The 25,905-nt window shown below is 36.2% G+C and overlaps 1 protein-coding gene across 3 annotated transcripts in view; it reads right to left on the bottom strand.

The window, feature by feature from the left end:
* Window positions 1-25,905, bottom strand: part of fut8a (fucosyltransferase 8a (alpha (1,6) fucosyltransferase)) — a 76,835-nt gene that overhangs the window by 8,939 nt on the left and 41,991 nt on the right. For all 3 annotated transcript variants that reach the window (XM_039673917.2, XM_039674005.2, XM_089120464.1), the window contains 5 exons: window positions 21,206-21,712; window positions 11,317-11,435; window positions 9,301-9,463; window positions 7,813-7,927; window positions 2,249-2,486 (listed from right to left, as the gene is read on the bottom strand). In XM_039673917.2, coding sequence (XP_039529851.2) covers window positions 2,249-2,486; window positions 7,813-7,927; window positions 9,301-9,463; window positions 11,317-11,435; window positions 21,206-21,408 — 838 coding nt within the window. In that variant the 5' untranslated portion in view covers window positions 21,409-21,712. The remainder of the gene's footprint in view (window positions 1-2,248; window positions 2,487-7,812; window positions 7,928-9,300; window positions 9,464-11,316; window positions 11,436-21,205; window positions 21,713-25,905) is intronic.

The raw sequence follows: 25,905 nt of genomic DNA, 5'->3' as shown, positions 1-25,905 counted from the left end.
ATTGCAAGTCGCTTTGGATAAAAATGCCTACCAAATGCATACATGTGTGTAATGTACAATAAGTTGGAATGGGACGTTTAATTTCACTCGATCCATCTCTGTCAATCTCGCTGGTCCGTGGAGTGCAGAAACTCAGACTTTAGGGCAAACTAAGAGCGACTGTGTCCTCTGGGAGGAAAGAGTGATGGGAAAGCGCTGCTTTGTTTTGAGGTCATTTCTTTCATGTTTTAAAAGCAGTCTCTCTTTCCCCTCTGCTTTCCTTTTAAGAGCACAGCAGGTTCACTCCAGCTGTAGAGAGATTTCCCCGAACACTGGATTCAGCCTATTATGGTGCTTTTCCACTGCATGGTACGGTACAGTACGGTTCGCTTCAGGTCGCTTTAAATGGTACCTGGTCTGTTGAGGTTCCAAGCGTACCGTACCGGTACTAAAATGTGACGTGAAACACTGCAGATCACTGATTGGTCAGACAGAATCGTCACTACCAGCGTCACTACTAGCGTCATTGGATTTGCGACACGAGACACTTTTTTAGCAGTATTTTTGTTTTGCTGCCATCAGCCTCATTTTAAACACATTTTTCCGTCTAGCAGTTAAAAACAACCACATACCGAGAATCAGGAACACCATCCCCTCGATAGTCTCCATTGTTCCTGTGTTGTGGGTTTGAAAATGTGGCGCTTTTAAGATGATGTCATGGCAGTAGAGGCGCGCGCAAATAACGATCAGTCCTACACACTTTGAAGGGGTACTACTGCAGTGGAAACGAAAAGCGATCCGAACTGTTCCGCGCCGGGTCGAAGCGTACTGAGCCGAACCGTACCGTACTATGCAGTGGAAAAGCGCCATTAGACAGACTTTTACGCAGGACCAGTGTATAAAAATGACCGTAAGTGTGTTTCCCAACTGAACACTTCGAAAACACCCATTATTGAATAAATGTTCTTGCATTTATGAAAAACAATCAACTGACCAGCACTCCAATTAACAATTTAAAACAGCGAGATGCCAAAAAAACGTGTGCTGAGAACATTTTTTTTATTATTATTGAAGTATATAAAATAAACCAAATGCCCATCCCCAATCTCAATGCAAGAAACAAGCAGATGAAGTGTATTTTCAAGGTCCCTGATCACTTCTAAATTTCACCAAACCATCTGGCACATTTTTAGCACGGACTGAATTTAATTAGGGATGTGCTAATATCAAAATTCTGCCAATACTAATAAGCTTTTAATTTGTTTTGTGGTATGGCAGATAACCGATAAATGACCGACATTACAATTATAAACTATTTCGCTTGAATAAATAAAAAAAGAACTATAAAAACTATAATTAATCATTTCAAATGCTAAATAAATTAGACATCACCATATTAATGTATAGATTAAAGATGTTGATAAAGGTAATCTGAATGTGCAAATATGGGAAATAAGCAAAAACAATAACATATCCAGTATTGACTGATATATCCAATGTAAACAGAAAAATTAAAACAAAACTACTGGTATAGTATCTGCTGATTAACAAAATATTGTGCATTACCTTTGTACTACAGTCTGTTAGTACAGTCTGCACAAACTTCTAATGAATAAGTAAGTATTGCTCATTTAACATTCAAAGAGATCAGCCAATCATAGCTGAGGTCATTTTAAAAGTTTGGATTCAGTACGATTATTTTTACGATTAATAATTTTATCCAACAAGAAGTATTTAAATTGAGAAAAAGTGAAAGTAAAGACATTTATAACAAACAGAACACCCTCTAAAAATTCCTTTGTAAATCAAATCTATTTCTTTTGAAATATCAATTCATCAACCTGAAAAAAAAAACAAAAACAAAAAAACAAGCATCATGATTTCCCAAAAAATATTGAGCTTCTTTGATGCTTTCAGTTTCAACATTGAAAATAATAAGAAATGGTCCTTGAGCAGCATATCCGCATATAAGAATGATTTCTGAAGGATCATGTGACACTGAAGACTGAAGTAATAAGGCTGAAAATTCATCACATGAATTAATTACGATTTTAAATATATTTAAAATTAAAAACAGAACATTTATAATAAATAAAATGTATTTTGAATACATGCAGCCTTGCATTCAGCATAAAATAATCCTACCAACCCCAAACATTTGAAAGTAATCATTATAATAATACTTGAAGTGTGATTTAGTTATTGCACTTTCTTGCCCTGTGTGTGTTATGTGTCCTGTCTTGTTTGAGTGTGCGTGTATGTTACTGACCAGACCAGTGTCCAGTGGAGGCCCCCGTGCGGTCAGTGCAAGAGTCGCTGACGGGTTTAAAGACGGTCTCCCAGCCGCCGGTGGCGTAGCGCCAGTTCTGTGACTCCAGTATGAGAGTGCGCTGCGTGCCATAGGCGATCATGAAGCAGTAGACCACATGATGCAGTTGGCAGCCGTAACCACAACCCTTATTGATGTTACACACCAGCTTGCGTGCCTTGCTGCAGTCCGGAGGGTTCTACAGATCAGTGAAGAGAAAGAGAGGTTTGAAGGTTTCTACACACACAGGACAGTTTTTGATACTGAAATCGTACCGTAAAATGTCTGAATTGCATTGTATTACAGTAGAACGACAGTTTGAGGCTGCTGTATACTGCATTTTTACAGTCCAACAGGTTCCTTGATCTGCTAGATGTCAAAAACACCACATGAATTTGCATTTGGCAAGACAGACAGCTCAAGTGTCTTCTGTACCGTGCTGTTCACTGAGCAGTTCAAGACATTTGTATTATACATCTTCCAAGACCACCAGTAAGAAAAAAACAAGATAGAATGCAGAGAGAACCAGATTTGTCAAGTTCTCCAATCATCTCTGGCATGAAAATATTTTTAGTATGTGCTGGAGGAAATTATAAATTTGGTCCTGATGCCTGAAGAAAAGAATGTCTTAACGATCTTGGCTGGATGAAAGAAAACGAAACAAACAGGACGAAAAATGGTCCCTCCATCTATTGCTGTTTCTCTCATATTGGGGCAATAGAGAGGAGGAGGACTGGAGAAAAGAGAAAGGAAGGATTAAGAGAGAGATAAGAGATAGATGACAGCAGTGCAGTGAGACAGACAGAGGACCGTCATTCTTCATGAGAGACAAGGATTCTTTGTTATCAACCTATCTGTCTCTCACACACAAAGTAAAATACACTCCATCACTTTAATCACACTCCAGCTCTCATTACCGTTTCAACCCGTCTCTCTGATGGAGAGCATTGAAACCAAGTTATTAGCCAAAGTTAATGTAGTACAAGCAGTACAAAAGTTTCCCCCTGGGCCTAATGAATAGGTTATAATACCAAGCAGTGTTTCTCAATCTTTGCCTGACCCATCAGACCCAATGCCTACCCATCATCCTCATCAATCCAGAAATGTGTTACTTTTAACTCATATTAATACTGAATTTTATTTAGCATTATCATAATAAATAGATATTATAACAATGCTTCACATTTAATGACATTTAATGGGATAAAAATTTCAGTAATGTTTTGCTATTTTTTAATTATAAATAGATACACAATATTTAATTGATGGATTGTATAAAACAATTATTATATATAATGTATTGTGACAATTATTATTCAAAAGCAATATGAATATGTTTTAATATGGTTTTTTTTCTATGATAGCAAAGCTGAATTTCCAGCAGCCATTACTGCAGGGTTCATTGTAACAGAAATCAATCTGATAGGCTGATTTGGTGCTCAAGTAGCTTGTTAAAGTCTACAGTTAGTCCTGCTTAAAGGGTTAGTTCACCCAAAAATTAAAATTATATATCATTAATGACTAACCCTTAATGTCGTCCCAAGCCCGTAAGATCATCTTCGGAACACAGTTTAAGATATTTTAGATTCAGTCCGAGAGCTTTCTGTCCCCCCATTGAAAATGTATGTACGGTATACTGTCCTTGTCCAGAACGGAAATAATGACATCATCAAAGTAGTCCACGTGACATCAGTGGGTTAGTTAGAATTTTTTTGAAGCATCGAAAATACGTTTTGGTTCAAAAATAACAAAAACTACGACTTTATTCAGTCTATTTTTGCTGCGCTGCTCACGCTCAATTAAAGTCAAAGCACACTTTTGATGGACAAAATAAATACGATTTCACACAAAAAGTGTCTGTTTACATTTGCATGTCTAGTGAGTTTTAACAAGAACTGGAGTAGGCTATGTCAGAAATTAAAATGAAGACTCTTTATAGAAAATATTTATAGAAAATTTACCCATTTAAACTTGTTTTTATTATTCAGTTTGGGTAAAAGAATATGGTGTTTTATAAATGAAAAAAATATAGAAAATAATTATGTGTTATTGAAAATAAAAAAATGGTTAGAAAAAATAACATCAGAATCGGATAAAAATCGGTATCGGCAGGACAAACTCAATGGAAATCAGAAATCGGTGAATCTCTAGTATTTTCGATGCTTCAAAAAATTCTAACTAACCCCTCTAATGTCACATGGACTACCTTTATGATGTCTTTATTCCCTTTCAGGACAAGGACGGTAAACCGTGTACACATTTTCAATGGGGGGACAGAAAGCTCTCGGACTAAATCTAAATACCTTAAACTGTCTTCTGAAGATGAACGGACGTCTTACAGGCTTGGAACGAGTCTTGGAGCGGTGGTGGTTTGAGTCATTAATGACATAATTTAAATTTTTGGATGAACTAACCCTTTAATATCTTTGTGGTATTCTTTGATAAATAGACAAGAGATATATAAAAAGAGATATTATTTCATAGTAATTGTCAACAAAAAACGTGATTGGCACAAACCATACAGTATGTATTCTAATTGCACATAAACCCATTTTAATGGGATCAGTCATTTTATGTCAACTTGCAGAGTTTGCTCGCTTTTCCTAGACGCATGGCTTTGAGATTTAAAGCAAATGAAAGCCTAAAAAACTAAGCCTATTTATTTTTAGCCTCTATATGCACTTAGCATTTCAGACGTAAGACCCCTTTTTAGTTTATCCCACTGCTTACTGTATAAAACTTAAAGATAAATCTATCACAAATATGCATTTACAAATATGATTATCAGGTAAAAGCCACAATGTGCAGTTGACGTTCATCTTTAACTTCACCGTGTGACAGCTTTTTAAAGTCTTTCTGCAAGAGAATCAGAATCAAGCTGAGCTCTGCTGATTACAGCCTATGTGCTTGTGCGTGGCATTGCATTGTGTTGCAGCTGAATGTCAGTTTAGTCTCCAGTGTGGAGTCAGAGCAAAACAACCGCCCCATTCCATCTCAGAGAGAGGGACAATATACTGCTGTCCTGCCAAATGAAATATAATCACCCCTCTCACTGATAAATGGGGAGAGGGAAGGAGGAGCGTGAGTGAGTGTTTGGGATCTCGTTCAGCTAATAGACTTTATTTGAAACAGACACCATGTTTAATTAAAAAAACAACAAAAAACATACAGACAAAACAGAGGCTGTGAGGGATGGAAGCAGTGCAAATTACAACAGACATAAAGGGGGAGCCCAATATTTATATTATGCGCCAAGCGATATAGGTTGTTCAATGAAAAGTATTCAAATTTTTACATTCCACAGACAGTCCACAAGCTGATCAATTAATTAAATGAAAACTTCTTGAATGAAACGGTTCACAAATCGCACTGAACAATTAACTTGTCAATAGGACCGATCTGTTTTTGAGTCAACAGCTCACTGATTTACATGATTCAGTCAGAGCGTGTCTCCAGTTAACAATTTGCTGAATTCACAAGTCTGACTCAAAATGAGCTGAGAACGGTAGATACTCTGAGCTTGGGTGCGTACACGAAAAGTAAGTTGCTAATGCCAAATTTATTATTGTAAATGAAAATCATATTTAGGACACGAATATCAGTTGTTTGTGAACTAAATCTGCTGTAAAAGGGTGAGGTGTTTAAGCCCTGCCAGTCTGGTTTGTGTTCCCTGTGTAACCACTAGGCATCCTCTTCCCCCAGGTGTCATTCACTCATATAACTACATTTCCCATCATCCTGTTCTGTCACCCATTGATCATTGCACAAAGCTGTTTCCCGTCACCTTGTTAGTATCTGTGTGTATATACCCTGTCTGTTCAGTCTTTGTCATGGAGTCCTTGTGTAATGTCACGTTGCACTTTGATGTTCTGTTCTCGTTTGTTTCTTGTTTTGACCTGTCGTTGTATGGATATTGACGATTCGCCTGACTGGATTACGATTACCCTATTAAAGACAGCAATTGGATCTTACCACTTAGTGTGTGTGTGTCGTGACAAGCCCACTGTATGAAATGCTTGAATTTGGGCATTTTTATTTGTGTATGACCATCTGAAGAGAGTAGGTTTTAGCTAAAAACGAAACAACGTTAAAATAACGCAAATGAATGTCCATGCATCTTCCCTGCTGCCGTAGCGGTTTCAAATGATATAAAACTAGTATGTTTTTTATTGCATTCTTCTTAAAATGTTAACACAATTTTGCCCTATGTGACATTTTTTTATTGCATGTTTACATTTGTCAACACACTTTTTTGTTTTTCCTCATTTTTATATACTGGTTTCACAGACAAGGCTTAAGGCAAGTCCCAGACTGAAATGCACTTGTACTTGATTGTGCACTTCAGCCACCACTGATACTAATTCACATTATTGGTTCACTGAAGTGTCTTCCTTTTAAAGCATTTGACTGCTTTTCTGCCTTCCAAGTACTGAGCAAATCACATAAGGAGTCTCTAAGCACTATACCTGGATTGACACCATTATATGAGAACTGAACTGAGCTGGGTGATGACATCACGGTTTTCTCCTGAGCGACTATATATATATATATATATATATATATATATATTAGGGCTGTCAAATGATTAATCACGATTAATCACATCCAAAATAAAAGTTTTTGTTTACATGATATATGTGGGTAAACTGTGTATAATTATTTTCTATGTATATAAATACACACATATGCATGTATATTTAAGAAAAAAAATATTTATATATAAAATATCTATATTTATATATAATATAATTTATATATAAATCTATAAATACAGTATATACATGGAAATATTTGCTTAATATATACAAGCATGTGTGTGTATTTATATATATAAAATAATTATATACAGTTTACCCACATATATCATGTAAACAAAAACTTTTATTTTGGATGTGATTAATCACGATTAATCATTTGACAGCCCTAATATATATATATATATATATATATACTAATAACTTTTTTACAACAAAAATAAACCTTCACTGAACTTACTTAAGCTGGACTGGATGCTATTTTCTTCTAGAAACAAACTTTGTTGCATTATTTTGCTGTTATCACTGTAAAGCTGCTTCCTAAAAACAATCTGTATTGTAAAAAGCGCTATATAAATGAAATGTGACTTGACTTGACTATACAATCCAATTCTTCTTCTTCTTATATTAAATTTAAAAACTCTTTCAAGAGCCTCTTATTACATTTTTACCATGCAATTTTTAATAAAAGAGGATTTTGGTTTTTGTAATGAATCGGTTAAGTCAATGATTTAGTGGTCCTTTAATAATATCAAAAGAATCACTTGTAGCCACCTACTGACAAAAAGCAAACTAAGCAAATTGGTTTGCAAATCTGAACAAATCTTTTTGGTGAACAGGATTCAAAGATTTTTTACAGAACTGAATAAAAATCTTAGCCACAAATGCCATCTACTCAAACTCAAAGGACAAATGACTGAAAATGTAACCATAAATATAATAAAATTTAAAAAGGAAAAGGAAAACAATTAAGGTGAGTATGTGATGTACCTGTAGATACATGATTCTGTTCTGTACTAGGTCGGACACTTCTTGAGCTTCCTTCTCTCTCCAATCTCCAGCACCATCTGCCTGGCTCAGATGATACAGGTCAGTCATGATGGACCTAAAGATCACATAAACACCACTGTAAATCACAGCTCAAAACTACAAACAACCACATCACAGCGTTTCTGATAATTACACCCATTGATTATGGCTAATTACAGAGCATTTTGTAAAGAAATAATATTAAATTAGTTTTACAGCCACAAACTAAAGCCCGCCTAGCCTATGCCTTGCTAATCATCCACAATACAATTAAGACTGTTTTAGTAATTATTAAAAAAAATGTTTTGCGTCTGTTCGGCATTACATGGTCGCCTTTTTTCTCAAGTGTGAGAAAACGCACTGATCTAAACATACACACTCATTAAACCTCAGTAATGGTATTACTGCCACATGAGATTACAGCTGTTTAGAAAGAGATTAGAGACAGAGAGAGTTTTTTCCCCTTTTAATACAATGTAGTGATTAGGACAAGTCAAAGTGGAGCTTGTGCAAAAAAAAAAAAAAAAAAAATACTTATAAAAAATGTATTAAACAGTTATTAATTTTTTCTACTACATAAAAAATGTTTTGAAGCCTGTACATCAGATATTTAAAATGTAGTGGAAAAAAGCTTATGTAGTGATTTTTTTTCTTTTTTTATGTCATTATATTGTATTGTAGGGTAATGAATTGTGTAATGCAGATTTAATGAGAGTATAGGGACTGTCAATTGTTTCAAATGTATCCTTGCAGAGCGTTTATGTTAGGATATATTAATATTTCTTAAAGCTACAGTTCAGAAGATTATTTAAATTATTTAAATTTTATCGTAATGATAAACAGAACATACAGACTGTCGTGTTTTTATATGTTGTTTCGAAACAAATATGACCTCAAAAAGGAAAAAAGAAAAATCGAAAAAATGTATTTCAGGGGGCGAATACATATATATATATTTATAAATTTCCCATATTTAGTTTACTACCATTCAAAAGTTAGGGGCACGTAAGACTTTTAAAACATACTTTTATTCAGAAAGATGATCAAATGTGACAGTACAGACATTAATAATGTTACAAAATATTTCTATTTCAAATAAATGCTGTTCTTTTGAACGTTATGTCCATCAAATCCAGAAAAAAAGTGTCGTTTTCCAAAGAAATATTTATCGGCACAGCTGTTTTAAGGATTGATAATAAGAAATGTTTCTTGAGCAGCATATCAGCATATGAGTATGATTTCTGAAGGATCATGACTGAAGACTGGAATAATTATGCTGAAAATTTAGCTTTGATCATTAGCTGATCATAGAATACATAAAAAAATAAAATAAAAACTTTAATTAGAAAACTTACCACCCCAAATATTTGAAAGGTAGTGTAGATTTATAATACAGGCATATCTGTCTTGCGAGTGTGTTCATGATGTATACATATTTGTGTGTATAACCTTTGTTGGTGTCCCAGGTCCTGCAGGAGTGTGTCAACATGTTTCTGTAGTGCTCCAGTCTCCACCAGTCCCACTTTCTTCACCTCACTGCGTACGAAATACCACAGTTCCCTAACGCCGTTCTCCACCTTCCTCCTTAGCTCCTCCTGGTCCTTTCCTGGGCCTGCACACATGCAAAAACAAGCAATTATTTAAAATTGCTTTTAACATACAACAATAATAAGAAATGTTTCTTGAGCATCAAATCAGAATATTATAATGATTTCTGAAGGATCAGGTGACACCGAATACTGGAGTAATGGAGTAATCACATGAATAAATTACATTAAATATATTTATATTAAATATAATATTATATATTAAATAGTTAATATATATGTAATCTGCTCATAGTTATTAAACCAAAAATAATAACATTATATACTATGCTCTATGGATATCTATATTGACTGACGTCATCCATTAAAAAAACTCATTAAAGAAGTTGCAGCATGTAGCATTCAGGGATTTGTGTTCATATGTGGATGGAAGTGTAGAGCGTCTGTTTCGTGCTGTTGGCCATATGAAAGAATGTGTGCATTGTAGTCTGTGTGTCCTGTGTACATGTGTGGATGCTATAGGCAGCGCAAAGTGTGTGGGATTAAAAAGCGGCGTCAATCAATAAGAGTGTCAGTGGCCGTAAAATAATCCGAAACACTGCTGTGACCTGTGTATAGTGTTTCTCTAGTCTAGTGCTTCCTCTCAAAAGATCATTCACTGCAATACTATAAGAGCTGATGACCCAGAAACCAGCCACAGAAGATATGTGTGTGTTCAGGGTTATTATACAGGACTGAGGACAGGTTCAAAGCTTAACACAGTGTCTACATCAGACGCGAGCGGACCAACGTGACAAAAGCAAATAGAACCCATTATAATCAACGATGCTGTCTACACCGAATGTGGTGCGACACAACAAAGTCCCAATTGTAAACTGATGCCCCATTCTATTTCTGATGTACTTCAAAACTCGCATTACTTCTACTAGCATAAGTTGAACCAGCATCCCTGGATCTCTGCTGGTCCACATAAATATATACACTATATAAAATATTTAGAAATACATTTATTTTTAAATGTGTCTGGAGTCTAAATACTTTTTGGGGCCACAGTATATATGCCATGTGTCTGTAGAAAGAAGGCAAAGGGTGGCTAGAGGACGATTTACACAGACCGCCTGTGGTGATATGACCGTCCTTCACTGCAAATACTCACTCTCATACACACACACTTTTCATCCATATTAAAAGGTTCCTATTAATTTGACACGTTTCATCTTTCCTTCACTCAGTATTACCAGCAAGCTATTACTGCACATCTGAAAAAGAGCCGTCACACACACACACACACACACACAAACACACGTGCGCCTGCACACACATGCGTGTTTACTCAACCCTTTTTTTAGGATGAACAGAAGCTTACTAAATCTAACAAAACCTCCCTTTGGGAATGTCTAGAGAAATCTTAAAGGTAAAAAATAAATAATATAAATAAATTAGCTTCATATATTCAGAGATAAAATAAAATAAACTAAACATGAAAAATGTTTTCTTGTAGAGTTATGGTTTGGTTTGTATAAGTTAATTTGCTTCAAATATTGAGACATTAAATTAAAAGGTATTTTCTGATATGTAATCAAATTATAATTTTACGAATACTTTTCAGACACTTTTATGACTTTTTTGTTGTGGTGTGGCCAGCATTTGTACTAACTATATAATAATACATATATAATTTAAAATAAAATAATTTATATATAATGACATAAATGTGTATATAATGACATATATAGAAATAATTCTTAACATAAAGAGAGATTCTTTTTTACTGGTTCAGCCAGTGAAAATGTAGGTAGGCAAGTATATATGTAAACTACTGGCCTGACCAGTGGGAAAAAAAAATCCTATTGTACTGTTAGCTTTACATAAAAACTATTAAAATTATGTGGTGTCCATTTATGTAGTATTTACACACCATCAGCAGGGAGACTACGGTAAGAGTTGATCTTCTCCTTCGCTCTGATCAGTTGCTCTTCAAGTTTACGTAATTTACCCACGGCTCCAGGACCACCATCGGCCTGTCCGTCAGGTAACCTGGAAGACAGACAGATAGAGAGAGAGAGAGATAGAGAGAGAGAGAGAGAGATGTTAGCATGGCCCTTGCCTGGGGAACTGGCATATTCATACGTTGTGCGTTAAAGCTTATAATCATTTGAACCGGTGTGAGCAAGAGTGAACGTGTGGCCTACTGGGTCAAGGTGAATTGTGGTTGGCTAATTTCCCAGGGGCCTTTGCTCCTTGCTTCCAGTTCCAATTTAATGCAATGATCAGTTGCAGCAGCCACTGCGGGCAATTCATTTGGTGGCAGGGGCTATTCATCACACACAGACTCACAAACAGTTGACCGAAGCCTGCCCAGCATGGGCTCCTCAAGTCTAACACACACACATTTCCATCTTATAAATTTCATTACCGACGAACATCTCAAGACCTGAAAATCCATCATTCCCTGACTCTCCTTCAGCCAAATGTAGTTCATTTATAAGATGACTACCTTTTACTAGACTTTACTAGACTAAAGATCCTGTATACTCTCTCTCTCTATCACACATTAGTTTAGCTATCTAAATTGGGACATAACATTTTTATTGCTTTTCTATAAAGCCAATTATAATTTCTATACACCAGGAGTATCAGATTCATATTATCTAAGAGCCACTTCATTCTGCTTTTATCGGCCAGTACCGATTGTTGGCCAATAAATTGGTGCATCTCTAAATAGCAGTTGAAATCAATAGCTCTGTTAATTTTGACCTCTAATATTACAGTACTTTTTAGGGCCAGTCAAGATTCTAAGATTGCAAAAAAAAAAAAAAAAACAATTTATTAAAAAATATCATATAAAAAATGTATATAAAAAATTAGAATATTTTATTGCATTGCATGAATATACAGAATTGTACATTAACTAATTTTATTTCAGCTACAAAATGACCGGCAAAACAAAGAGGTTATGAAAATTAGAAATACAAATAAAAAATAAAAAAGTAGTAACCTTACCCCTAAAATTTCTCCCATTTATTAATTATTTATAATAATAATAATAATAATAAAATGCATCTTTGTGTTTTAGGCCTAAATAAGCCATGTAAAAAAAAAAGTATATACCGGAATATAAAAACCCTAAAAGAAAACTTTTCTTCATTTTATTAATAATAATAATAATAATAATATTAATAATAATTATTTATTTTGACAAATATTATCCCACACATGGATGTTTTCAAAAACCTCTTCAAATATATGCAAACACACATCGCAGAGCTCCGCCCGCCTTTTTTTGTCATGCACAGCTATGTGCCCTTGCAGTGGGTTTGTAGTGGACATCTGAGCTGTATTTGAAATGTGTTTGGCGTGAATGGAAAGCATTGTGAAAAACTGCCTCACCTGAAAGAGAGAGAGAGAGAGACAGCAATAGAGAAAGAGGGGGAGGAAAAAATGAGGATAGGGCTGCAGAAGTCTTATCTGAGGAGAGAGGGATGGAAATGCATTCGTGGGAAGCGTGCATAGAGTTTTGAAATGGTAAACAACACATTGCCATTTCACCTGGATGCAATTGGTCATATGGATGTCAGTCAACAGAAGGAATGACAGAGAAAAAAGATAGGTGAAACTGAGAATGAGAGGGGGGAATCTGGAATTGGAAAAAAAATTACATGTCATGTCAAACATTTATGTCATTCTTGGCTGGTCAAGAACGAAACGTAAAGAGAGAAAGGAAATGAGCGAAATGGGGCTTATGTGTAATGTGTGTATGTTTGGTTGTACTTGTGAGGGCCAAATGTTCTCACTTGTATAGTGAAATATTATCAAAACAAGACTAAAAATGACCTATAAAAAGTCTTGTAAATCGGCCAAACATGTCCCCACAAGGATGCCATTATCAGAAAAAAAAAAAAAACAGCTTTTAAATCATTTTAAATTGTTTTTGAAAATGTAAAAAATGCTGAAAGTTTTCTGTGATTTGTAGGTTTTGGGGTAGGGTTAAATGGATGTTTAGATATTTAACCCGAAAAAAGGCACAAATACTGATATGTGCGCTGCAAAATTTTCATTAAACTTCTATGCTGCACTCCACTCCACACACGCTAACTTCCCCCTCTCTCATGGATTCAGATGGCTTGAGTTGCCCATTTCTGGCGGGATCCGTGTCCAAAGTGGAACGCAATTCCAAATCGGCTGTGGGGATTCTCATGAGGGGAAGTACTTTAGAGAAGTTTGCGAGTCTATGTCTAAAGCAAAGCGGAACACAATGAATTGCACCATGTGAATGTACAACATTTTGAAACACTTCGGAGCGCATCAATGTTTGAAATCAACCTTGCATAGCTAGAAGTATTGTAAAGACCCCCCCAATCTAAAACAACATTTAATGTAAACAATACATCAATAATCAATCGGTGAGACTTTACAGTACCCCACTCTAAATTATTGTTCACCAATTATGCAGTATCACATAAATAGGTCACATTCGAAATTACAGTAAATGTTGCGGATGCAATTTACTGTTGTCTTTTAGACAGCTAACACAGTCCTGACACACACTTTAAAAACATAAACCTCCCAAACGGTCCCCCACAAGAGAACATCAGTGTATGTGTGAGAAACAGTAGATGGTCTTCTCTCTAATTCTGTAACAATTCCTGAGCCAGTAACAATAGAGGCTACACTATTCACTTGACCTCCGTCCTCTTTCTTTCCCTTTCTGTTCTCCTCATACATCACCTCTCCTCAGAAACCTGAGCTTCATCATGTGGCATTACATAACCAGCAATCACCAGCTAATGAGGCCACATCACTCACAGCAGGGGCAGAGAGAAACATTTAGAAACACACCAGAGTTTGGGAACGGCTGTCAGAGAGGTGTGATGGAAATCCCACGAGGTTTCATGTTTTCTGCTGACGCTAAACTCCTGCGAGATGTTGTAGCAGCCCACAGAGACACTTGTACCAAAGTAGGACACATCCACTTACAAAAAAGCAGACAGGATGAAAATAAGTGTGAAAACCATAAGTGAAAGATGCCGAAAACCGTCACACTCAGGTGCAAGTACCAACGGCTTGCTGTGGGCTATGGTTTTCACCCACTATGAGAACATTTCAGAGTTGCAAGAGCTACCAGTTACCCCTTTTCCACCAAAGCATTTTGAGAGCCGGTTCCTGCGCGCCAACCAGTTCTTTGTGTTTCGACAGCTGGTTCCAAAGCGGCACCAACTCTTTGATGGACTAGAACCGTTCTTTTACCACATCATGCTTACGTCAGGGCTAGAAGAAACATTTGCAGGAGAAACATTTGAAGAAACATGATGGAGTCCGCCTTTGTAATTGTTATGCTTGAAGTTGGCGCAAGCGTTTCTATTTTTTTTTTTAATTGATAACATTATAAGCAAAGAAGAAAACAGTCACAATATAGAACAAATAAATGGAAAGAAAAAAAAAGACACAAGACAGGGGTACATAACTTATCAGAAAAGATTACATATCAAACGAGAAGATTAAAAGACTTGCATATTTCAATTGTTTTTAATGCCTTCTTGGTAAACGGGTTAGAGATAATCCCAAAGTAATGTTGTATTTGCAAGAGTTTCTAGCGAATGGCGACGTACACAGTGACGTAACGTTGTCGTTCCCTGGGCGCTCTAGTCAGTGGAAAAACAAACTGAACCAACTCTGAACCAACTTTGAACCAGCACCAGTTCCGAACCACTTCTTTTTTGGTGGAAAAGGGGTAAGTGAGGTAGCAAAGAGACAGTCAGTCAACCTCTTCAGTCATTACTGATTTTGTATGACACCTGGTGTGTAGGTGTGCGTGTGACAGAAATATAGATGTGCAGAACAAGAACTTGATGATGCCACAACATGACTACAGTTTCACTATGACTAAACGTGTTAAGTGTAATGAAAGCTCAGGATTTGTATCCAGAAGGTTGCTGGTTTAAACCTTGCAAGAAGTGAGCTGAGAGCCATTACTATTGTGCCACTGAGTAAAGCACTTAACTCCAGGTGACTGCAGTGCTGAGGGATTGTCCCTCTAATAAGTTTATGGTGCTATTCCACAGTGCCATATTGTTAAAGCTGTTGAAACAAATTTGTGTGGTCCTACTTGTGTGGTGATAGATTACAAACAATTTCGTATTGAAAACTATTACTGATTGGCTTAGACTCAAATGTTATTGTGAATATTACTAGAGGCTGGAACACACTTTTGCCAAGATTAATGCACTAATTTGTATTCTGGACAAGTCAACACTAATTGCTGAAAGTCAATTCTGCAGATTTTGGGTAGTTGATTTTCCCCCCCCCAAAATATGGCAAAGTATATGATGGGCACAGACTCTATATTTATTAGACTATGATTCCATTCCATCCATTTAGAGGATATCAAACATGTTTGATATTTTGAGCTGATTTAAGATTATTTTTTCATCTACTAGCAAAGTTTGTTGTGTTTGAAATGAATTTGATTGTGGTAATGTGTGATCCTCAGTCATATAGTGTATTAGGTGGATAGTTTTTCTTTGTAAAAACCTTACACGTTTGAATTCAACAAAGAATTGCCTGTGAAAAACCCTTTGACTCAATGCTTACAGAGATAGTTCACCAAAAATTAACATTCTGTCATCTTTTACTCCCCCTCTTGTCATTCTGTCAAACATAAAAGAAAATATTCTGAAGAATGTTTTTCTCTATAAAATGGACCCTATTGATTTTCATTGTGTGGACCAAACCACCACAAAAACCAAACACTGCAACACATTTATACAAGAAAACATACAGGTTGAGAATGACATGAGCAGTTTTCACATGGCATGAGCAAAAAAGGTATAACTATATTACGACAAAACATAGTAAATATGACATTTTGTCATAACAGTAGAAATAAATGTGTTTAACATTATTTTCATAACAAATGACACATTTTCAATGTAGAAACCAAACAGATGATTTGACCTAGTCGTATTACAAATAGCCTTAGACTATGGATACAATACGAGAACTGTGTTAATTTTTCATAAGGACAAAGAAGAAATAAAGAGCTTTAAAGGCTGGACCTCAATGAATTATGGAGGAAGCTGTCAGTTTTCCTCTGGAGTAAAATATGTTCTGTTCTAATGATCTTTGATTGCAGGAAAAAAAAAGAACTTTCTTTGTGTGCCTTCAAAGATTTCAACAGGTACATCAATAATTAAAAACCAGATGAAAGGGGGAAAAAAATAACTGTTAAGGAGTCCCAACTCACTGTCAGAATATTTGAACTAAGACATATATAAATTAGGTGTTAATTAATGTATAATTATTGAAGAAATTGTTGTTAATAACTGATAAGTAAGTACATTTAAAATTGGTGCTATACTGTGTATAACTGTTAATTTCTATGGAATACAATAGGCAACATTGTTGGAAACTGCACTTATTGGTACAATACAATAAAATAAAAAAAAATCATTATTTTAGGTAAAATGTTCTGTTAAATCCCAGCTCTGCCACAGCATGTGCTATGTGTGTGCGTGAAGTCAATGACTGTGCCTGTTTGCAAATGATGAGGCTCCTAAAGAGCACATTTGTTATGCGAATGTGAGTAGGATCTGAAAAAAGTGTGTTTTCACTTTTACAGATGATTGGTGGTTGTGTGGAACAATTTGTTATGGAAATTTGTCAATGTGAGTTGTGTGTGGGAAACCTAAATCAAAGCTAATTACAGTTTGATGTTTTTTTTTTTTATTACAGCTGCACCAAATAGAGAGGCCAAATAAAAGGCCAAGTCTAAACCCAAGAGTAATTAGTCACATTTAGTAGGTACTAATGGACTGTCAGTGAATCCAGAGTTCACAGTCGCTATCACGATGCAATGCCAGGCAAGGACCTCATGCTGTGACTGGCTCTTAGCTCATGTGGGCGTAGCCTCTATGCAACAAAATCTCTTTGCTTTGAAATCAAAGCAAAATCTGAAATTAAATCTCTCCATTGTTTCTCCAAGACGGTAATGAGATTAAATGGAGAGCGGATTGAGCAAAGATTATGAAAGAATTCTGCAATCAAGTCAGAGATCTTGATATGAACTCAAATACCTACTAGATATGCCATCCATCCTACTAGATATGCCATCAAATATATCATCACATTTGTTTCTATTTTTATTTCTCCCAAGGAATTTTATGAGAAATATCTAAGACCTGAATGTGTAACTGACTATTTCATTAAATCTCCTGAGCTATGAAAGAGCAATAAAACTGTACGTTTTGCTGCTGATAAAAAAAATCTATTTCATGCAAGGAATCCATCAGAAACATTTTATAATAATATATAAAAATGTCTTAAATGTAAATCAGGCGGCCTTGCACATGCTGGCACATGTCTAGGGCATATCGGTGTCATCATAAAAAATGTAAATATCAGCTCTATCATGAAACACATCAGCTTCATCATTTAAAGTCCATCTCCACCCTTATCCTTTCTCACTTTCCAGTTTTCCTGCACACACACAAACATATTTCTAGAGATAGTATTAGAGGAAGGAGATGAACCACTCTGAGAAAAACAAAAGAAAGTAATCATTACACAGAATATGGCTATCAAACAAGATGAACTTGGAGACAGAGGAAAGTAGATGAGGAGGAGATGAAGCATCAGTGGGCTCTAATAGAGAATCGTTGTGTGTGTGTGTGCTAATTCCCACAGGAAATGCTTAATGAAAGACTGACAGCACTGATAATGTTCTGTAGTGGTGAGATAGGAGGAGAGCTAACCATTTCAAATCGTTGGAACTGTACATGTTCATAAATTACAAATAACAATTTCTTCATTCTGTCCCACTTTGAGTAGGGCAAGCACGCATAGACACACTCTTAAGAGTCAAATATCTCTATGCAAACCCTTCATCAGAAGTCGAATTCAAGAGTTTACTACATCAGAGAAATCAGAGCTACTGAAAACATGCAGTAAACAACACTGACTGTTCATTGCTTTCAACAGAAAAGCTCTAAACAGGTTGCTAGGTGGAGTTCTAGATGGTTACTAAGGCTACGTCTACATTAATCCGGATATATCTGACAACAGGGTTTTTGTTTCAAAACGATCTCCATCCACACTAGCATTTTCCAAAAGTTTCTCATCCATACTGAAACGTTGGATGATGTTAAATTCACCTTACTGCGAATGCGTTATATAAAAGACATCATAAAGTTCTCATGCTATTCTTCCGGCAGGATCATTTTATTTAGTAAAATATCTCACCATTCACTGATGCGTCCATGTCGCACTCAGTCACCATTCTATGGTTGATCTAAAACGCAACTGTACTCATGTTTTGCTGCAGGATTGCAAACATATTGATATCGCACACCCCTAGTTCAACTAACAAGAATTTAATATTACGTAACTTATAGACATTTTAGACACGGTATTGCCAGTTTTTATTGTCCAAGAATAAAAAGAAAGAATCTACTGTTGCACTGCTCCCAGCATCACACAGTATTGGCATTTTATTCAAGAGAAAAACAGTTTTTGTGAATGACTGAGTGAATGACTCAATCATCCACAAAATCAAATACCGTGTGTGTACTGTAGGTACTACTTTGCGAAAAAAGTATGTTATAGTATGAATTTATGTTGTATGAATGAATTGTGAATTTACTATTATATCCGCTATATTATATGCCACACTAATCCAGATTAGTTTGGGGTGTGGTAATTAACATTATGCAACACAAATACTGTCATTGAACTCAATTTATACTGTTCCTATTCCTTTTTATGGATATTTCATTCTGTCAGTCTGGTGTGTGTGATGCCGGTAAAGGCAGGTCACTAAAATCAACAGATTCTTTTCATGGCTTTCATTGCCCATAAGCAGTTGTTTTCAATCATGTATAATTGTCTGCAATGATCTGTAGCTGAGAAATACTTCACTGAAACTGGCTGCAGTTGAAACAAGCATTCCTTCTTTTTGAAAACGCTTTTGAAAATTTTACTACAGTATAATCATAAGCCTTTGTCTTCTTTGTTCTGAAAAAAAGTCCATCTTGGCTTGTTTACATCCAGTCAGGAAGTAGGATGTGCTGTTTCCTCATTTTGTTTATAGGAGGACAATTTCATACAGTCTTTTTATGGTGCTGGTGCTTCCAAACACTTTCTGTGATATTTACCAAGTTTTTACATGTTTTATAGCATTCGTAACTATTTCGGAATAGTCAAATTTGATATTATAGATCTTTAAAACATCACCTGACAATGCTATTACACACTCTTAGTAAACACTCACAGGTCACATAACTTAATATTTTAAAGTAACACTATGTAGTTTTTCAACCTTCATAATATATTTCCAATATATTTTTGGATAAACAGCGAGCGTGCACGTGCGACAGTAGACTGCGGTGGGCTAAATTATTTACGACAGCGTTAATGGACAATTCCGCTTCCAACCTGTAGGGCGACCGCAAAGGAAAAGTTCTTTGCTGTTGCTTTAATGTATTCCTTGCAATTTTTTTTTTTTTACCTTTTTATTATTTGACAATATTATTTTTTGTAAAGCACAATGTTTACATTCAGGGGATGAATGAGAAATAATTAGTGTTTCAAACAGCAGAAATATAAAATGGTTAAAACAAATTCTACATATTGATTAGCAGACACTATTGGATCATCTAAACATAAAAAGTATCAGTCATAAAAGAAACAATTTTAGGCTCAATATTGGTTTGTTCAGTTAAATTGTAAGTGTAAGGGAGAGAGGCTGGAAAATGGCTATCCATTCATTGATTTTCCAAACCACTTGTATGATCCAATGTAAGATCATAGTGGCCAGTTGGAGAATCATGAAAAATTACGTTAATTTTTGGTGCAAAAAAACTTGAATGGAAAATTGTTGCATGGAACTGTTTTTATAAGATATAAGTTGAGGAACAAAAAAAATGGTCACGCAATGTATTGTGTTCAGATACATTTTTTTTTAATTTGGGATTGACATGTATGTAATCACTATCAAATATCAGATGAAAGAGGCACATTTGTGGGATAAGTAATCTGGGTCAATTGAATAATTTACAATAACACTGATAACTGAGCTTACATAATGCATAAGCAGATAGATGACAAGTCCACAGCTTAGTGAAATACACGTTACACACGGCTTTAAAGCACAGCACACATGCGTTCAGAGGAAAATTATAGCAGGCAGGTGAACTGTGAGGAAGTGTGTTTGAATTCGATGATTATAGAAGTTTTCCCTAAGGGTAATGATCATTTAACTAGCAAAGCAGTACAAATGTAAACCAATGGCCATATGTCAAATGCCACAGTACATGATAGGAAGTGACTAGAGCCAACATGACCATACAAGATCAGCTACAGGCTGATGAGGACTAATTGTAACCCATCATGTGAAAACAGACCAATAGAGCTACCCTATCATCTGCTTCACGCCATTGTTGTGACCCTACTTCGTTTGACTGGATTTATGCTTTACTGTTTGCTGCCTGCCTTGATTATCTTCCTGCCCATTGACTACGATTGTGGACCGCCTCAGATATATCCTTTGCTGGTGATTGACCCCTGCCTGATTGTGTTACTTTTACTATTACCAATAAAGATAAAGCAAATGGATCTCAACGACAATGCCTCATCATTACAATACTATTGTTGTGGAAATGTAGGAAGACTATAATCCAGCTCACATATCACATTAGACTTCTCAAACCCGTTGGGTTAAGAGTACCTGACTAACCAAGTATCTCAAGTTTGAAGATAAAGAAGGAAAATGGAATAAATTAAAAGAAATATCAGACTTGAAACATTTCACCAACCTGAGTGTCTCAGCCATGCGTCTCAGATCTTCATTCTGCTGTTTCAGCCTTTCCAGCTTGGCCAGAATCTTGGAGAGCTCTCTGCTGGACCGTTCCGGATGCTCGCTGTCCTTCACGAGGTGACCCCCAATGTAGAAAAGCAGCGTGCCCCAGGCCAGCAGAACCAGCATAATCCAGCGCCAAGAGCCCGTCCACGGACGCATGGCGCCTAGGGCTGTCCAGCGGACACTCTCCTTTCACAACACAGGAGTTTGAGGCATGCTCAGCTCAGCGGTAGCGCACCACCTCGGGGCTCTTCCAGAGCGGAAGGGGGATTCAAGGGTCGCTGGGTCTCGTTTGCGTGTGCGCTTAGAGGCTTGGAGGTTATATCATGTCAGCGGCCCCTTGCAGAGAAGGGGAGGAGAGGTTTGAGATCCCTTGAGACTTCTCTGATGAGACTTCACTTCAGAGAACCGATGGCTCTGATGAGTTCCTCTTCCTCTAGGGCCTCTGCAATGGTTTCTGGTCCTGTAAAAACACAGCAGCATATATGATCAGTGAGATGATAGGACTTGCTCGCGCTGACTGTGAGAGATAAAGGCGTAAGTGAGCTCTGAGATAATCTATCTGCACCACCCTTTCCTTCTCAAGGATATGAGGCTGGATTGAGCTGACAATGCAACAGTCATACAGCTGTTACTGAGGATTAGAGTGAGCTCAAGGAGTAAGCTGTGAAAGTTAGATGTCAAGTCAGCACAAAATGAAAGCGTGCATAACGAATTCCTCAAAATTAATCAGTTACGGAAAAGTGCAGAGAAGAAACCAATAGAAGAAATAAGAGTGACATGGGGAAAAGGAGAGACTCTAGATCTAAAGGATTTTGGTTTGCAACACATTTTAATGTTTCCATTTTATGTTTTCTATTTCTTAAGTGAGGTTTGAAATCGTACAGAGCATATTTCGATAGATATATCACTCTGTCCCCAACCTGGCGGCACCAATCCCGGGCCGTGTTTGCATTCACACAGGTGTTTGTTCTGGCAATTTCCCAGGATCAACGCGCTGTGTAAAAGGGGCTCATGTTGTTTCAATGTCGCAGACTGGACGAGGTGGAGTGACGTGACTACTATGTTTTAAGGGGAAAGTACGTTAACACACAGTGGGCGGATATATTAATAGTATTCAAAAAATGAAATAACCGACATTGTAAAATCACGTCGGTTATAGGCTCTGAATTTCGGTTTCGATTATTTTTCGGTTAATCGTCCAGCCCTAATACAACTATTTCTAAAATGAATAATTATATCCGTTTTATATAAATATTCCAAAACTGCATGAAGTATTGTTTGTGTTTGATGTCCCAAATGAACAGAAATAATGTCTAAAATCTAAAAATCTACCACATTTCTTCTTGACTGCCGAGATAGAAGGCTTATTGTTTTTTCACACAAGATTAGAAATGCAAATGAAATGTACGTAATGAGGTCATGTGACAACCATGCTGCACGTTAGAGTTTGAAATGTTTGCATAATGCATTCTGTTTCACATAATTTAAAAAAGAGCAGGCAATATTACTTGTACACTGTACTGTAAGAAGTAGTCTTGTGTTCCATGCACACTGAACACACTGGTCACGTTCTCGTTTTCGTGTGAATCCAGTGAAGTCTTTTTTAATCTCATAGCATTCAATTCAGACTGCAAACTTAGGTCAAATATAATTTATTTTTTTCACTCACACACATACACATTCTGTGACTTTAGTTCAACTTGTAAATGCTTGCCATTCATTTATTGACTTAAATGAGCAATCACAGTCAAATTACACTTGTATCACGATCTCAAGATAATACACGCAGCACACCCACGAGTAGCCTAGGTCGTATCTTAAAAGTGAACCATTTACAGAGCTGAAATAATGTGCCACTCACTCTGCATGTAAAAGTGGCTGACGAATGGGGACTATCTGACAGATTGGGGAACGTAGGCACTGCTTATCCTTCATTATGAATGAGGGTGGAATATAGAGAGTCATTATGGATTTCTGCACAGAGCATATACAATGCATTATAGATTGCGGTGGTGTGTCAGACCCAGTAATCAAAGGCCGCAGTGCGGGACTGAATCAATAGAGTGACCTTCTGCGAGTGTCTCAGTACAGCAGACCGGCAGCTATTTATGCACATCACTACTGCAGTCAATGGTGCGTGCACATGGGGCACTACTACACACTAAACACTGGGATTTACCCACACTCCTGCTGGCATACACTGAAATTAGCTTAAAATTTAATGCATGAACTGCTATCCTATTCATTAAAGCTTTTCCTTGCTCTTTTAAATTACCAGTGTAGACATACTTAAATATTCAGATCGAAAAGCTCCTTCCTCAAACTCCCCAGCTTAAATAAATTTCACAAGAACAATTATAAAACAAGATTTATGTACGTTAAAATTTTTTAAAAAATTAGATTTTTGTATGCAAGTCTTTGATGATCACCATGGTTGTAATATAACAGTTACAGTAATATACTGTAGTAAAATATTAAAATGTCAAAATGCTGATTTGCTGCTCAAGAAACATTTCTTATCATTATCAATGTTGAAAACAGTTGTACTTTGTGGAAATCGTGATCCAATCAGGATTCTTTGACTTTGACAAATAGAAAGTTCAAGGAAAATTATTTTGCAACATTGTAAAAGTGTTTAATTTTGCTTTTGATAATTTAATGCTGAATAAAAAAGCAACACATGCACATGGCAAGTGCATTTTATACAATTACCTAGATATTATACATCTATTTATTTATTCAAGTATTTTATGTCATGAATCTTTTAGTTTTAAAGTTTTATAGATACAGTATCAAAAAAAAAAGGCAATTGTTTCTCAGTAAAATACAGTTGGTTCAAAATCCTTCTCCTCAAAACTCGATTTTTGACATCCAATATTTTCTACATGGTTGTGATTGTATTGCGAATGAATGACACATCATTTCTCCAGGGCAGAAGAGTGCAATGCAGGACGACATATCTCTTTACTACACTGTATTAAGTGCCTCTTCAGCATGACATTCTACTTATTTAAGTAATTAACTCGGTACACTCTGGGCTGAAGCTAAGATTGCCAGTTTAATATAGAAACGTATATCACAGAGTGGGAGAGTCTTAGTTTTAAATGAGAATTGGGGAGCAAATGATTAAAATACTGCAATACAGTGAACCAGACAATTTGGTGCTGAAAGAAATAATCTGTAAACTGCACCGTCCCGCAAGAGTGCACCACCCTTTACCCCCCTTCTACAGCTCATGAATAATTGAGATCTGCATAGTGACACAGCAGCGCACAGACAAGGACAGCAATAAATCCATAATTAATGCCTGCATTTATAAAAGCGTGCAGGGCTGAACAACAGCCTGTTCAGGTTAGGTTAGGGTGGATTTCTGCAGGGTTTCAAGTATCTTTCTTCCCCTTCTTGTTCCACACCGAGACTGGGGCAGAAAAACAAACTTCATGTTACAAATATGTTAGAACTACCACTTCTACCACTAAATATTGCTTTATAAATAATCTTCTTGATCAGTTTCCACTCCTCGGCATACCAGATGGCTCAATGTTGCAACAGAAACTATTGACTCTCTCTTTTCCAGCATAGTTGCGCACCTTTGCGCTTAAAAAAAGATTAAGAAAAATAGTCAGACGCCGTGGTATAACAAGCATACTCGGGCCCTCAAGAAAGCAGCCTGAAAAATAGAGCGCAGCTGGAAGAAACACAAAACTAGAGGTATTTCGCATTTTGTGGAAGGAAAGTGTTACTGCATACAGAAAGGCCTTAAAAACGGTTAGATCTGCTTACTTTTCGACTCTCATTGAAGAGAACAAACACAATTAAATTAAAGGGATACTCCACTTTTTTTGGAAATGGGCTCATTTTACAACTAGTTGAGTTTCACCGTTTTTGAATCCATTCAGCCGATTTTCCGATATTTAGAAGAATATCAGTAACCAGACAGTTTCTGCTCTTATTGACTTCCATAGTATATTTTTTGTCCTACTATGGTAGTCAATGAGACCAGAAACTGTCTGGTTACTGATTTTCTTCTAAATATCAGAAAATTGTCTGAATGCATTTGAAAACGGTAAAACCCAACTGTTTAACTCTGGGGGAGTTATAAAATGAGCCTATTTCTAAAAAAAGTGGAGTATCCCTTTAATTCTCATTAAATGAATGAGAAATGAAGCTTCAAATTTCCAAACAAGACAGTAATGACTTAATGAATTTACTTGCTAGATTGATCAACAATATGTATGTTAGACCCTATACTGACTACGCTACTGAAAGAGATGCTTCCAGACGTTATGATTGTCATTAGGATAGATATAAATTAGGATTAATATATCAATTGGATGACTATAATTTCCAAACACTTGATGGCTGCTCTGTCAAATATTCATCATCAGTTAGGAACCAGGTGTGCTTTTTGATACCAATCTTTCATTTGAAAGCCACATTTGTAATATCTGTAAAACACCATTTAATATCTAAACTATGACATATGCTCTCAATGACAAATTCAAAAAACCTAACTCATGCATTCATGACCTCAAGGCTGGATTATTGTAATGCTTTACTGGGTGGTTGCCCTGCATGCTTAATAAAAAAACTCAGTTCCAAAAATCAGCCGCTAGAGTTCTTACTAGAACCAAAAAGTATGACCATGTCAGC

This window comes from Pimephales promelas, chromosome 15 (genome assembly GCF_988280905.1).
Source record: "Pimephales promelas chromosome 15, fPimPro1.hap1.1, whole genome shotgun sequence".
NCBI lineage: Eukaryota > Metazoa > Chordata > Actinopteri > Cypriniformes > Leuciscidae > Pimephales > Pimephales promelas.
This window is presented reverse-complemented; position numbering and strand designations above follow the sequence as displayed.